At 46.9% G+C, this 16,050-nt stretch overlaps 1 protein-coding gene across 1 annotated transcript in view; it reads right to left on the bottom strand.

Annotated features, from left to right (window-relative positions):
* CCDC30 (coiled-coil domain containing 30) overlaps nucleotides 1–16,050 on the bottom strand; it is a 37,858-nt gene that overhangs the window by 21,176 nt on the left and 632 nt on the right. Inside the window, exons 3-7 of the mRNA XM_086476337.1 lie at nucleotides 15,712–15,832; nucleotides 10,542–10,713; nucleotides 9,936–9,947; nucleotides 5,611–5,756; nucleotides 1,717–1,832 (exon numbers count right to left, since the gene is read on the bottom strand). Coding sequence (XP_086332463.1) covers nucleotides 1,717–1,832; nucleotides 5,611–5,756; nucleotides 9,936–9,947; nucleotides 10,542–10,713; nucleotides 15,712–15,832 — 567 coding nt within the window. The remainder of the gene's footprint in view (nucleotides 1–1,716; nucleotides 1,833–5,610; nucleotides 5,757–9,935; nucleotides 9,948–10,541; nucleotides 10,714–15,711; nucleotides 15,833–16,050) is intronic.

The raw sequence follows: 16,050 nt of genomic DNA, 5'->3' as shown, positions 1-16,050 counted from the left end.
GGACAAGGTCAGTCTCCCACAGACCACCAAACCAGAGCCAACTGGCCAGCCTGCTCCTCACCAGGCTGTGCATGAGCAGGAAAAAAAGACTTCAGGATGCAGAACTCCCCGCTGGCTCATAATAAAGTATGCTTTCAGCTTCTAGAAATGAAAAACCGTGGTTGTCTAACTTCTACACCAACAGTTAAAGCTCATTCCTAAGGAATAAAGGTAATTTGCTTTTAGCTTAACAACGTGGTTGGTTGGAAGTGATCTCAGTCTGGTACACTGAGGAAAAAAAAAATCTAGGTTTTTTTTCTGTACAGAGAAAACAATACCTTACATGTATCTGGACATTTTTTGTGTATATATTTTATATATATATATATATATATATATATGCGCGCATGTGTGTACATATACATAGTGACTGAAAGAAGCGATGTCCTAAATCAAAGAAAATGTTATTTGGAATAAAATAAAAATGTAAACTGAGGAATATTAACTAAATTACAAAATACCTTTTTTGCAGACCCAAAAACACACTGTCCTGTAAATACAAGGTTTGAGATTACAGATATGCTTTGATGCTACGCTAAGGAAGAACAAGCAACATTTTTAAATGTAAGGAACAGAACTACGTACTAAAATCTTAAAATCCTCAAATGTGAATAAATTATACTCAAGAAAGTAAGCCTTAGATATTATTTGAAAGAGATATTCTCAGAGATACTTATATTAAATTTTAAAATACTCGTTTTAATCCAAGGGAACTGCAAGACAGCTACTGAGCCTTCTGTGCCAGGATGGCATAAGTAATTATAGGCTGCTGGCAACCAATTACGGGCTGCTGAAGGACTGAAATGAATTTCAGAGTTAAGAGCAGAAACAGAACGTGTGCCAAATGCCACATTTTAATGGGAAACAGACTGTTATATTCATTCACTGTTGGCAATCTCAGTAAGGAATTATCTTGTCGATAAAGATTATTACATTTAGAGAATCACAAATTTATTACATCAAACATTTATCTAATAGTAACGTAACACTACGCATTTAACTAATAGCAATGTAACAGTAAGTAATTCACTTAAAGCCCACACGAAATGAAAACGAGTAAGTTTATCTTCTCCTGAGCAAATCAATGCAGCTACATTAAAAAGCCAAAGAGGCTGAGAGGTACCAAAACATAAGCATAAATTTAAAATCGTTAAAAAATGGCTAGGCATCGGTGTTTAGTCTAAACTTATTTGCTCTCCCCAAGAAAAGGTAGAAGCCTTGCTTACTGGCTTTACCCACTCGATTTTGTGCAAACGCTGGCTCGTAACAGAAAGCCCTGAGCTGATCCTGTCCAGGAAAACGCGCCTCTCGGCGCCCTACGCTGCAAGCCCCAAAGCACGTACTCAGTTCGAGCACACACAGCCCCCTGTTCAGTGAAGCATCGAACTCTTCCTGCACTGAAGGATGCTACGAGAGCTGAATTTTTTCAGGGCTGCAGTAATAGCAACTGCTTTAAAACAGTCTTTGGATATTTATTCTGCCTGTTTCCCAACGTTTATTACTCCATGAGCCATGAAACATCAGAACCACTGCTCTGGAAAGACTCACTATGGAAAAGAGAGGGGAAATAGAGAGGCAGGACACGTTAAGGAGTAGGGCTGAGTGTCAGGAGCCACACAGAGACTCAGTGGTCCCCCGCCAGACCAGGAGGTCCAGCAGCAGGAGGTGGGTACTCACCAGATCAAGGAACGCTTTTCTTTCCAAGTCAAGTGTTTGGACCCGTGCTCGCAGCGCCAGAATTTCCTTGTCCAGTCTGCTGTTGTGCTCCATGGCCTCCTGTAGCTCAGTCTTGTCTGCACAGAACAGGAAAAAAAAAAAAAAAAAAAAAAGGGTCACCAACACCAGTTTGGACCTTGACCAAGCTCAGAGCGGGGCTGCCCCATGAATAAGGTTTCTGAAATTGCATTGCCCTTACGCACAGGTGTATGTGCACGACAGCACAGAGGGGAGCTCCCCATACCTATGGGAACACATTCTCCTACCCAAATAGTAGAGGTTTATGTTTCTGGAGATCAGAAACAGTGCAATGTTTATTATAGGAGCACAGTAGTCGCTCCATAGTTATTCCAGGGACTTGGTTTACCTCTAGATCACAGAAAATGCCTCACCTCATATTTAGGTATGTGTTTCACAAACAGCTAGAGTAAGCTTTGAAAACCAAACAGCCATATTTCTTATTTTCATCACAAAACTCATCATTTGCTGCAAGCAGAAACACAATCACATTTAATCACAGAACGGCAGGGGCTGGAAGGGACCTCTGGAGATCATCTAGTCCAAGGCCCTACTAAAGCACGTTCACCTAGAACAGGTTACACAGGACGGCATTCAGGTGGGTTTTGAGTATCTCCAGGGAAGGAGACTCCACAACCCCCCCGGGCAGCCTGTTCCAGGGCTCTGCCACCCTCAGAGTAAAGAAGTTTTTCCTCATGTTGAGGCGGAGCTTCCTGTGCTCCAGTTTGTGCCTGTTGCCCCTTGTCCTGCCACCGGGCACCACTGCGAAGAGCCTGGCCCCATCCTCTTGACACCCACCCTTTAGATATTTGTAAGTGTTGATAAGGTCCCCTCTCAGCCTCCTCTTCTCCAGGCTAAAGAGCCCCAGGTCTCTCAGCCTCTCCTCGTAGGAGAGAGGCTCCAGTCCCCTCATCATCTCCGCAGCCCTCCGCCGGACTCTCTCCAGTAGCCCCCTGTCCCTCTGGAACTGGGGGGCCCAGAACTGGACACAGCACTCCAGGTGTAGCCTCACCAGGGCAGAGTAGAGGGGGAGGAGGACTTCCCTCAACCTGCTGGCCACACTCTTCTTTATGCACCCCAGGAGACCACTGGCCTTCTTGGCCACAAGGGCACGTTGCTGGCTCAGGGTCAACTTGTTGCCCACCACAACTCCCAGGTCCTTCTCCGCAGAGCTGCTCTCCAGCAGGTCGACCCCCAGCCCGTACTGGTGCACGGGGCTGTTGCTCCCCAGGTGCAGGACCCTACACTTGCCCGCACTGAACCTCACCGGGTTCCTCCCCGCCCAGCTCTCCAGCCTGTCCAGGCCCCGCTGAACGGCAGCACGGCCTGCTGGGGTGTCAGCCCCTCCTCCCAGCTTAGTATCGCCAGCAAACCCACTGAGGGGGCAGCCTGTCCCTTCATCCAGGCCACTGAGGAAGACGTTGACTAAGACTGGACCCAGCGTATCAGTGCTGTGCTAGCATTAACATTTATGAAACGGCCAGTGCACTGCCAATTACGGTGGCACGCCGACCCTTCAAGCCTGAATCAATAAACGTGCACAACCACCACACCGATTAACGCAGCCTATCTAGTATTTCAAGTGCGAGAAATAGGAGAAGGTGTTTGTATTAGGAGCACACATTGACAGAAACATGTCCAAGTACACACTGGTATCCTAATAAAAACTAGTGAGAAGACCATTTTCCTTACAGAAAGGTGAACACAGGTTTTTTTTTTCCTTTTTAGCTTAACGCAGGGCACAGGAAATTTCAGCTTAAATTTTACTTTTGTTCAGGCAAGAATATTCTTTCTTGGTCTCAAGCTGGGGAAAAAAAAAAAAAAAACACACCACCAAACCACAACACCAAACCCCTGTTTCAAACAAGGATTTTGATGCTAGATTTTCAGTTTTGTAATTGAACACGAAAGGCAAGGAACACCTTCTACGGAATGTTCATTTTGCTGAAAAGCCTGTTTACCACTACAGAAAGCCTTGATAAAATTCTATATCTTCACTGCTTGTAAGTAGCATGAGACTTACCACTCTCTCTCCATTCATTCACCCCTTCTTCCCAGCTCTCAGGCGCTTGCAGGGCTGACCACGAGGCTGATTCTACAAAGATAATAAAGAGAGAGACAGTTTTGCTGGGGCTTTGTCACCTTTTGTGGCATTTGTATGCTTCTGAACACTAAACTCTCCAACAATTTCAATGCCCTTTGTTAAATACAGGGCTGAAGGAAAACTAAAGAAAAAAAAAAATTCAAGCAGCAGACAGCTAGGCACACAATTTAAAATCTCTAATCACCAAAGACCCAATAACCGGGCTACAAAACCGGCCAGGAGCAATCTTGTATTTTCTCTTCAATGCAAACAAGCAGCTGCAAGTTAACATTGAACCAAAAAAAACATTGTTTAAGTGGAGTTTTCTTAAAGAGCAGAGATTTAAATTTAGGTTTGTATTAGAAAATCAATTTATTTACAGAGCAGTTGGCTCTGAAGCTCATCGGGAGGAGAAGGCATGCAGATACACACCATCGGGGAAGCCACTAAGATGTTACAGCACTAATTCTGCACACTAATGCTCACGGCATAATAAGCCACACAGACACAACAAGCATTAAACCCTTACTCACAGTTTGGGAAGCCTGATACTCATTTGATACTTAAGAAGACTATGAAACACGGATTTCCCCACGCAGGCTACAATCCACCGAGAAGAGTCACATGCTGCAGCCCATCTGTGATCTGGAGAAGCAGCACCGTTGGGAGGCTGCAGCACAACACGCGCTCCATCCCCAGGGACACACGTGTGTCGGTCGATACCCAACGCAGATGCCTGCAGAGTGCTCATTTCCCTGCCTTTGATTAAAAGGCTGTAAACAAGGGGGTTGGAGGCTGGCTAGAAGGCTTAGCCAGGTCTCAGTGTGGCGCGTGACCTGCGAGGTCAGCAGCAGGACCTGTGATTCACACCTAAACCCCATCCAGGCAGTACCCCCCTCCTTAAGTGAATCGGTCTCTGCAAAGGCACCCAGGGCAGGAACGTGTTATCTCATCACATTTTGCTGTTCACCACTGAAATTCTGCATCACAGATTTTGGGACAACATAAGTAACCCAGAGAAAAAGTATCCCAAAAACCAGTGTTTTGCTTGGGAAATCTCCTACAGGAAGTAGCAGCGAAGCACCTGGCTTTAGAGACCACTCCAACAGGAGCTTTACCAAGTAGTTTGATTTCCCTCCAGAAAACTATTTATTTTCACAGTCAGTATTTTAAAAACATATGTAACACTGAAGGGCTGATCAGCAACAGTTATTTCAATAAAGAGGTTAAGAAAATATTAGCAGTGATAAGAATCTAAGCTGTCACTTCAAGACCCTGATAAGCTCCAGTTATGCGCACTTCCTAACAGCTCCTAACGAGGCTGCATCCCAAACATGACATCTGAAGAGCCTAGAGACGAGTGGTCCATCTGTGCTAACGCTGTGTACGTGGTGTTTTAGCTACTCTGCTTCTGGATCAAGTTGTCATCTCCTCTCCATCTAGGGCATGAACGTCTCCCTGTACATGAGCTGGGGAGAGGCAGGCAAGACCCTGCTCCTGTAATCACGGATCAGATAACCCCATGCCTCAGCTTCCCCCACTCAGAATTAGTTGATTTGTGACTGTTAACGACTGCATTCCAATCTCCTTGGTACCAGGCCAACTTCTGACACCGATTTTTCCACATTACAAGCAGTCAGGACACAGGAGGCCTTTCCTCCAGCTCTCCTGGGTGAGAAGTCCAAGGTTTACACTGACCCGGGAAGTGCAGGCTAGTAATTAGAAGTGGCACACAGCCACAGAGAAGCGCTCACCAATTTTGCTCTGCTCCTTTCTTTGTGCATCCAGCTCATCTGTCAACCTCTGGATCTCTTCCTGGGCCATCAGCAGCCTCTGCGTGGCCTCATCCAGATCTTGTTCAACTCTTGCACGTGATGCTTGCTCCCTCTCCAGCTCTTCCCTGTAGGACTGAAACACAAGGGCTCCAGCAGAAATAAGATAAACAAGGGCTCCAGCAGAAATAAGATAACCCTCCCAGTGACACAACCACAAGGCAGGTCCCCCCTCTGCACCACTCCTGGCCCACTGGAACAGGGGTGGCAAGACAAACAGAAAGCAGGTGAGCTCAGGGAAGCCACTGCAGAGGCAGAAGACAGCCATGCAGTGGATAACTCTCTTCACCACGGACACATGCCATAAAGCAAGTGCTGAACGGCAGGCCACGGCTGTTTCACTACATAAGGCTCTGGTTTTTCCTCCTTGAGACAACGCCACTAATTACAAATTAGTGCCATTAATTTCCAAAGCACATTTCCAAACACGTAACATATGAGGTGGTCCAAGCAGAGGGCTCCACCACACCCCATGAGAGTTTGCTCCAAGGACGAGTCAATTCGACACGTTTGTGATCCCACGGTTGTTGGGAGAGCTAGCCCCAGGCCAGCCGGGCACTGGCTCCTCTTCCAGTCTGCACTTGATCCTAGAGTACAGGAGAAAGACACTGCTTCCACTGACCTGTGATTCCGCAGAAAAGTCATTTCAGCTATTTCTCACCCCCTTAACTTTGGTCCAGTCTCCAATGACGTTTCTTTGACATATCATTAAAGGCTGGCGAGTGCGTGTAAGTCAGCCCTGACCCCAAACTGGCAAGATGTTAACTATGACCCTCTGCAGAAGCGAGTAACTCCTGCATAGCACCCAGCTGGTGTGGTTGCACAGCCTGAAGTTCAGAGCTCACTTGCATCCCATCAGCTAAAAACAACCAAAGCATGCTGTGAGCTTTTTAAGAACTGACCCACTGCCTGAAATCTCAACTACGCGCCACGTCATCAGCACGAAGACGTGAAAACGTATTACCTTATTCATTGTCCCTCCAGTAAGCTGGGTGGATTCGTGCTGTTGTTGGAGTCCATCATCTAACGTCTGAAGAATGTGATCGAACTCATCCTTGCACAGAAAGAGATTTTAATAAATCAACAGTTGCTCTTTATGTGCGAGAGAACCTGGAATGTATCGAGCTCCGCCTAGGGGGGATGAAGAACAAGTCAAGAGCTTACAAGGGTAAGACTTGAGGGGCAGGCTAATACGGGTGACACTATTGTTAGGTGTTTACTACAGGCCACCTGATCAGGAGAGGACATTGACGAAGCCTTCTACAGACAGCTGGACGCAGCTTCACAATCACAGGCTCTGGTTCTCATGGGGAACTTCAACCACCCTGATATTTGCTGGAAAAGCAACACAGCCAAGCACCCACAGTCCACGAGGTTCCTGCAGAGCATCAATGACAACTTTTTGACTCAGGTGGTGGAGGAACCAATGAGGAGAGGTGCGCTGCTGGACCTTGTGCTAACAACAAAGGAGGCCTGGTCAGAGGTGTGAAGGTTGGGGGCAGCCTTGGCTGCACTGACCACGAGATGGTGGAGTTCAGGATCCTGTGTGGAAGCAGGAGGGCAATCAGTAGGATTGCAGCCTTGGACTTCAAGAAAGCTAACTTCAGCCTCTTCAAAGACCTCCTTGGAGGAATCCCATGGGCTAGGGTTCTAGAAGGTAGGGAGGCCTGAGAGAGCAGGTTGCTATTCAAGCACCACTTCCTCCAAGCCCAAAACCGATGCCTCCCTATGAGGAAGAAATCGAGCAAAGGAGGCAGAAGGTCTGCTTGGATGAGCTTCTGGAAAACTCAAAGGGAAGATGGAAGTTTACAGCATGTGGAAAAAGGGACTAGCACCTCCTAGAGCCTGTGGGCTCAGCTTTGCCCCAAGAAATGTATTGGGGCTGAGCACGCTTGACTCCCTTTATCAGAGTAACGCTGGGTTACTTCCCCACGTCCCTTTCTTTTGAACCACTTGATTCCTGCTCCCCTGCAGCCTGCACAGGAACCAGCACCAAGGATTTGCTAATGCTCAGGAGGTCTGTTGTCAGTAATATTTTGCACCTTGGCTCTAGAGAGGCAAGTGAGCTTGTACCTGCCATGCCTCCTACCAGAACGCAGAAAGCGTTTCCCCACGTGTATGTTAGAGACAGCTACACAAAGACGCGTGTTTGTACCCCGGCTTTTTGCATTAGTGAGGATGCATCAAAAAAACATCTATTGTGCTTGAGCAGTCTAGCTAAAAGCTGCATTCATTTCTGTAACAGACAGGAACATATCCGGACCTCCACTCTAAGAGTAAAACAAGTACGTAACAGGTCATTTGAGAATAAGAAAGGCTACACGTTCCAGTAAACAGAGTAACAAGAGCAATTAACCTATTAACCTGTAACACTGCTGCAACTCTAATGATTCTGTAAAACAAGTATGATGCTACCCCAAACAATGGAGTGCTTAATCAACAGTTTCTAGTTCACAAGCATGGACAGCAATGACATCATCTGGCAAGGAAAAACAGTTCGCTTGAGAGAAACTGTTTTCCTGGAAACTACATCTCCAATGTATCTTTCACCTTGAAAACACAGAAAAAAAAAAAAAAAGGTGCCCAGTATAAGAACGGCAGAGAAGTTGTTTGATTAGAAACGAGAAGCATTAAGCTTATAATGTGCTTTGATCATGCAAGAATACATTTTCCTTTAATAAGTCTCATTCCTCTAAACAGCTGCATGAAAAGTGGGTAAAAATCAGGTATTTACAGGCCTGTCTCCCTACTAGGGGACTCCAGCACCACACACCAGGAGGAATTCAAGTAAACTCCACATCATTCTTCACACATAGCCTCTATTATTTCCACGTACAAGATTTTGCCTTGGCTCTGGCCTTCACCTAGCCCAGCTGCAACAACACTCTCTCCATTCTTACCCAGTAGTCAAGACCACTCTACCCAAGAGCAGGAGACAGCATGTCAGGAAAGTTTCTCTGCCTCACTGCAAACAGATTCTTTGATTCCGAGGTGGACATTTACATCTGAAGGTGTTACTGTGCCATCCCGAATGACACCCAACCCTTCAATAGCTAGGCAGACTAAGGCTTTCCAGCCAGAAAGCGATGCTCTTGAGGTCAGTAAAATCCCAAATGGCACAGAAAAAGCGGGTAAGGCAATTGTTTCTCTGCCTCATAATGCAAGAGCTGGAGAGCATCAAACACGGCCAGGAGATGGCAGGTTGAAACAAAGGAACTTCATGTAACAGTAGCTGAACTGTGAAAGTCCTTGCTACGAGATGTTGAGGATATGAAGAAAACTGCATGGGTTTAACAAGCAACCAAATTCATGGAAGAGAAAAATTAATCAAGGACTGCTAGACACAACAATAGCACCTCTGGTTCAGACACTGCACGCCACTGGAGGCAAGAGGAGCATTTCTAATGAACTATCACGACATATTCACCCTCATATGACACTGTCTTCTCAGGTGTTGCAATTGGCTTCTGGTCAGATGGCGCAACACAGCTCAGACCAAGCTGAGCTCCGCAGCAGGTCTGCCGAGCCTCCCTCCTCCAGCAAGCTGGCCCAAAAAAGGCCAAGAAGCTTTTCAACTCCAAACCAGTCTTATCAGAATGAAAAACTAGAAACTTAAAACTGTAGGAAGTTCAAGGTAGTGACAGAAGATGAGACACCAATGAAATGGTCTGTCCGCAAGTCTTCCACCTCCTTGTGCCCCAGCCAACTCCAGTGTGGAGGTCACCAAACCCTGCTGGTCCCCTTTGTCCCCGAGGAGGGCTTTCCTGTGAACCCTGGCTGGCTGCACTGTGCAGGGGCTGCAGCTCCTGGCCCTCTCAAGTCCCCCTTGCATCCTGGAGCTTTCTCCCCTCAGCTCACCCATGGGGTCACCAGGCTGGAATAACCCCTCTGCCTCCAAGAGAGGCAACCTGGCCTGGCCGCTTCTGAAGCGGCAGAAAGAGGTTGGGAAAAAGAAGAAAATCTTCAACACTGCCTCACAAATACCCCAGGGTTAAACAGGCTCTAGACCCGACCCAGTGCAGGAACTTTTGTGCTCCTGCACAGCCGACAGCCACTGTTGTCAGAGCTAAGTTATGGATGAGGCCAGGAAGAACAGCCAACGCAGGAGAAACAGCTACAAGAGCCAGCAGCTCCTGGGCTCCAACTCCACGACACGGCTGTATTCAGGAAGAGGTGGAAATCAGCGGCCGTGGTGGAATGGAGATCTCCCTAACCGAGGTGATCAAGTCACAAACTGTCCCTCCAACATGCAGTAGCTGCTGCTCCTCCACCATTTGTCAGCGTTCTTCATCTCGACCTCGGAAAACAAAAAAAATCATGACACGGATGGTCCTCTCTAACCTGCCAATCATCAAGTCATGCTGTGAAATTTATTTACTGAACTCAGTTTGTAAGCGCAGGTTTGCTTAACTCTAGCTTAGCAGCTAGAAGACAAGGGAAGAGTTTTAACCTCACCTTAAGTATAGGGGAAGTTTTTTCTTAAATTAATGATTTTCAGGGGAACTCAGTCATCTGAAATTAAATACTGGATCATCAGGAAATCTGGATTAGTAGAAAGTCATTATTACCCAATGAAGATCCTCAGACCAACTATATCATAAACGCTTCAACGTTCTCTCTTAAAATTAATCCTATTCATTATCACTCTGCAAGATGTGGGAGCAAATCAAGTGTAAATATACAAGTGTGAAAACTAATAAAGAAATCAGCTTGAGCCTTAAGAATCTACAGTGTCCTCATAGATAGGAGAAACACTTTTACTTAAAAAAATCCCAAAGCCATCCTTCTCCCCAGCACTCTTGCAGTCAGCCTGAGCAGCTAAAGCAGGAGGTACCTGAAGCTGAGCCGCACACAGCCTCTCTATGCAGCTGGGTGAATTCAACTTCTGATCTGCGATCTCCAGTTTCTCCAGCAGCGTCGTTCTTTCCACCAGTAAATAAGCAATCTGTTCGCTGGCATTACTGTGAGCTATTTCGGACAAGCCTTCCTGTTCCAGCATCTCCTCGACCTCCTTCAGCTGGGCTTCTGCAAGACAAGGCTTTCTGTGAGCAGAGGAACAAACGAGGCCCGATTCCTTCCAGACCTGCATCCTAGCTCCTCCAAACACTCCCCATCGCAACAGCCCTGGTACTCACCAACAGCTCATAAAACATTTGGTCTCTTCTCCTGCTTCTCATCTCCCTTTCTGCCTCCTATCCCCTGTTCTTATCTCAGCCCTATTCCCACTGCCCCGATGTTTCTGATCTGTCCCAGCGTTTCTGCTCACACCCACTAACCTGCCTGCCAAGCAAGTGACAGGACCTGCTACATCTACACTGAGGTCTCCTGCCTTGTTTTAAGTGAGGGAGTTACTACAGCCATTTCCTTCTACCCAGCAGCTATGTTTCTCCAACCTGGTTATCCTTGAGCCTTTTAACCCTTAATACAGTTTGGTGGAAATGAAGCAACAGATGAACTAGTCATAGAAAGAAACCAAACAGACAGGCATAAACGTGGAAGAAGAGACACAAAATACCACATCACTCATATAAGCAGAGCATCACTATTTTCCCAAGTCTGGCAGCGAGGTAGATCTGAGCATCTTTTCTTTTTCCCCATGGACAGCAATAAGGTACAGCAGCACCTGGTGCATTGTTCACAGCCCGTGGTGGAGACTGAGGCGCTAAATCCCATGTGATACAGCAGGAAAGCCCAGTGAGGAACCAACGAGGGCCTGAAGCAGAGTCAGAGAAACAGCACGCCGTGGCAGACTCTGAGTACTTCTTAAAACATGATCTTAGAAATCACTCCCTGAACAGCGGTCCTGACCCATCCCTCCAAAACCAGCTATAAATCCAGGCTAAGGACTGCTTCTGGTAACACAGACCTGTCCTTTGAAGGTCTCCTGTAGGATTAAAGGAGTAAAAAGTCCTTTTAGGATTAAACTGCCAATTCTTCACCATTATCCCAAAATTATAGCTAGGAAGTCTCTGCACGGGGAAAAAACGTCACGATTCAATGGCCTCCAAGGAATAGACAACAACATTTGCAAGAGAAGCTCGTTTATGGCTAGGCACCGTTGTGCTTGCGTGACAAACAGTTGTTTAAAAGAGCCGCTCGTTTGCATAGTTGGAAATTTATCTGCCAGGAGAAAATAAGGAACCTTTGGTCTTCTGCGTGGTCAGGGCAGCAACTCCTGCACTGGATCCAATAGCTTGTTAAGCAAAGGAAGGGTTCTTCAAAACCTCTCTAGGTAATTCATATTAAAAAGAAAACCAACAAACCCTACTCCCAATTTCTAGCTCAAATCAGACTATATGGGTTGCTGTAGGATGGGAACTGGGGGGAGTTGTGGATTTTGTACAGAGGAAGGGAGGGATATCCACGCTCTTTCACTGCTTAGGGAAGTAGAGTTAGGCATCTGAAGTTAGGCAGAGCAAACATTCCTCATACTCTTACACGCAGGATACATACACAGCTCTGGGCAAGTCTGTTCCCCAATTGCATACACTGAATTTAACAGGGGACGTGGTGCAATCACGTCCTAAGGCTCAAATCAATCACATGTTTCCACTCTGCATTTCGCGGCCGGCTCTGTCCAGCCCCATGAATGGAAAACACCCTGAGGTTTCCCGTTCGCCTTCCCCTGGGGTTATAAATTACAAATTGTTCAATGAAGAGGTCAAACATGGCTGACTTGCAGCTTTCCTCCATGAAGCAGAGCAAAATATTGTTTTGCACCACAAAAATAGCTGTCCACTTGCTCCATATGCATTATGAAGAGCCCACAGCTCACAACTGAAAAATCTCCCTTGCCTTCAACTTGCAGTTTCCTCCCAGTTTTGCCAAATCCCATCTAAAATAAGATGAAAGCTGCTCTGCTTTATGACCAAAAACGGGACAACCATCTCACTTTAGGACCAATGCTCTGAACTCATACGGTGGCTCCCACACTGACAGTTTTACTTGCAAGTACTTTCCCGACAGTACAGTTTGGGGTAACAAGAACCAGAAATTTTCCATGGGCTGAAGAGAATAAGGATTTGGGAGATGAGGGGTGTCTGCCTCACAGATGACCTGCTTGTAAAAGCCCACTAATTTCTTACGAGTATCTCAAACACCTTCCCTACCACATCCAACACGTCCTACTTGAGCAAACACCTCGCACAAGTGATGTTGTACCAGTGCACTGATGTCTTCCCGCGAGCAGCATCTCCTGCACCACTTCTTTGGAAGCCACTTCTCTGTTTACAAAGGTGTCTTACCCCAGCAAGTTACTCAGAAATAGGCAGTTCACCGGTATCCCCACACCCACGACAGAAGGTGCATCCTCTCACTCACACTGGGTACGTTTCAGCAGTAGAGCTGTTACAACAAACAGGCTCAGGCCACGACTTCTTAATTTTTTTCACTTTTTAAACAAATCAAGGCAAGCCCCCAACAGTGTTGTGTTTTACTGCCCTTATGTTTGTTTTTCAGAAAGGCTTTTGGTAATGCAGCACATGAGTTATCGATCCGCCCTCCAAAAACACGCCGGCATATTTGACAAGAACCATCAGAAACGGATTATGAACTGCCTCGAGGAAAGGAAAAAACGTCACTCTGGGCAGAGGTACCAAATGAGGTAAAGCTCAGATCAATAGCCCAACATAAAACCAGCAGTGGCCACCCTCTGCTGTAACCCTTCAAGCCCGTTCCAGGCAAGAAGTAAATGTGTAACCAGAAACTTACTTTTTATCATCAGAAACAGCTTTTAGCAGATCAAATTGCTCCTGGCGATCCTTGCACCAAGCAGAGCTTCTGATCTGTTTGGCTGCTTTTGGGATTGCGCTCAGCCCCACAAACCCACCCAAGCCTTCGTCCCTTCTCTTCCCGATCTCTCAGCTCCCCAAAGCCGGGACCCCCAACTGTCCCCCATGAGCAAGATCAGGGCACATCCTGCCCACTTGCACCTCACCATTCACAGGTCAGGCCCCTCCTTCGGGCCACAGGCTTGAACCAGCCCCTGTCTTCAACTGCCCTTTCCCATCTGAACTCGTTACCATTCCAAGCCTCCCAAAAGCTCCCTGCCACTATCCTCTGTTCTTGCCTTGCCCACATTTTCGTTTAACAACCCCAGTAGTCCGGGGTCTGCCTTTCCACAAGGCCCTTCTCCAGCCCCATTCCCAGCCTGATCTGCAGTATCCTCCTGTCCCTCCTAAAGACAACGAGTTGCCCCCTCAAAAATAAGAGGGGGAGTGGGACCTACTTCAAGACCTTCAGCCTGTCCGAGACCCCACAGGGCTCAGGAGGCATCTCTGGGTTGGTTTGCACAAACCCTTGATGAAAAGCAGAGGCCCAGGGAATAGACCCAGCGATGAGGCATCGAACCCTACAGCAGAGAGACGTTACGAGACCCCAGAGCAGGCACAGGCCTGACAGAAGTCTTTGAGAAAGTGCAGCAGCTAAAGCACAAGCACATCCATCCGCTCCGTGCCAGAGACAGGTTTTTTCGTGAAGAGGCTGACCTGGGAAACAAAAAGTCAGTCCCTCAAGAAAATGACCTACGAGCACCCCAAAACACACCAGGACTGGCATCCCTCACTGCAGAGGCGAGCCTGGTGGCAGGCAGGGCTTCACCCACTGCCCAGACCGCTAAATTACCAACATATATCACAGGACCGCAGCTAATGCCATCAGTAAGGTAACAATAAGTCTTAAAAACCCAAGGACAGCGAAATCCCGAAGCAAACCCCTCCAGAAAGCTGCGCAGAAACACCGTACGGCACCAAAGCACCGCAGAGCCACAAAAAAAAACCCACACCTTTGGGGGTGGCTTGCTCACCATTAGCAACCCACCAGGGCAATGGACAAGGATTTCTGGTTCCGTTCATGTTACCATTGCTCAACTGCCACAAGAATTCTTAAAAAAAAAAGTCCAAAGGAGCAGAGCCGCTATGAGGAAATAAATACAGCACCAGCTTTTTAGACTATTTTTGTCATTCGCCTGCCACCTCGTGGGGAAGATGAGAGAAGAACCAATAACAAAGTTTTCCGCTACAGCGATGGCTCATTAGTCATTTAAACCCTGTGGTACCAGCATTTTCAACTCTAAACGATGGCTTTACATGCCCAGAGGAATCAGATTTCCAGGCTGTGCTTGAGCACACCCATCTTCGAAGAGTCACTCCCTCAGATGTCCTCCCTGAAACCAGCAGGCTGGCCAAACCTGAGCAGAGACTCAAAACTGCAATCAATTTCCCAAAACTCCTCCATTTGCTGCCCCAAAGAAAGCGTGCATAACAAAGAAACTGTTCAAGCTGTGCCATCACGCCCAATTTTGCCTTAGGCCCAGGATAATACACACCACAAAAGGAGGAGTTAATGATTGCAGCGTGCTGTACAAGCACCGCAGAAGACTAGGAAGACTGAAGAAAATCAAGAACTAAACCCAGCAAAAATTATTTACCCTTACTGGAAATGATTCCAGGGTTTGAGAAGAAAGCAATTTATTTGAAGTGAAATGTAAGTGAAATAACTTGTTTTAAACAAAATCACAATACTAAAATAAGCACCCATGACAAGTTTTGAATCACCATCACAAGCCCTCCTTTGAAGTTGTTTTAAAAAACACGGACCTAGTTTAAAGCAAAGCCAATGGCAAATCCACTGACTTCAGTGGGAACACAGCTCGACGCTGTTACCTGAGGAGTCACTGTCAAGTAATTTAGAGCTGGAAAACAAATAGCACCATCAAGTCTGTTCTCCAAACAGCCTCTGGAAGATGCTGAGTTCAACTACGGAGCCACACAAAGGGGAAACTGCCCGATTCACTGAATAAAGGCAGTAAAAGCACACAAGAACCTTCAAGTCAATTATAAATGAGTTCTAATATTTCATTAACGCTTCTGCCAACCTCCCAAACACCACACCACGCACGCTGGTCTAGCAGAACTCACTGAGAAAAGCTCTCAAAGAAGCTTTAAAGCAGTTCTGCTGGATGATGCATACCCCACTACCTGTCAACGCATCTCCTTGGACCGTGTTTCAGAGGGAAAGGATTACCCTGCTGCAGCTGCAGCCGTGTCAGCTCAAGCCTGAGCTGTTCGTTTTCTTTTTCATATTCGGTGGTGATGGCATCCCGCTCCTCTGTCAGGTTACGGATGTGGCCCACATAGCTTTCCACCTAGAAATAAAGAGAACATCGCTATACCCCAGCATGTTTACCAACGCCTGGCCAGCGAGCTGTTGGCACAGATAGCTCTCCATCCCCCTGCATCTACAGGATAACCTCAAATATTTATAGGAAACTGCTTCTTTGGGCCTTGGTAACATCTGGGGACATTGAAAACTTCACTAAAGGTCTAGAAGGTGGGAGGGGATGGAGGTACGAAGGTGCTGGGA

The sequence above is a fragment of the Leptosomus discolor genome, chromosome 20 (assembly GCF_034619465.1).
Source record: "Leptosomus discolor isolate bLepDis1 chromosome 20, bLepDis1.hap2, whole genome shotgun sequence".
NCBI classification, from domain to species: domain Eukaryota; kingdom Metazoa; phylum Chordata; class Aves; order Leptosomiformes; family Leptosomidae; genus Leptosomus; species Leptosomus discolor.
This window is presented reverse-complemented; position numbering and strand designations above follow the sequence as displayed.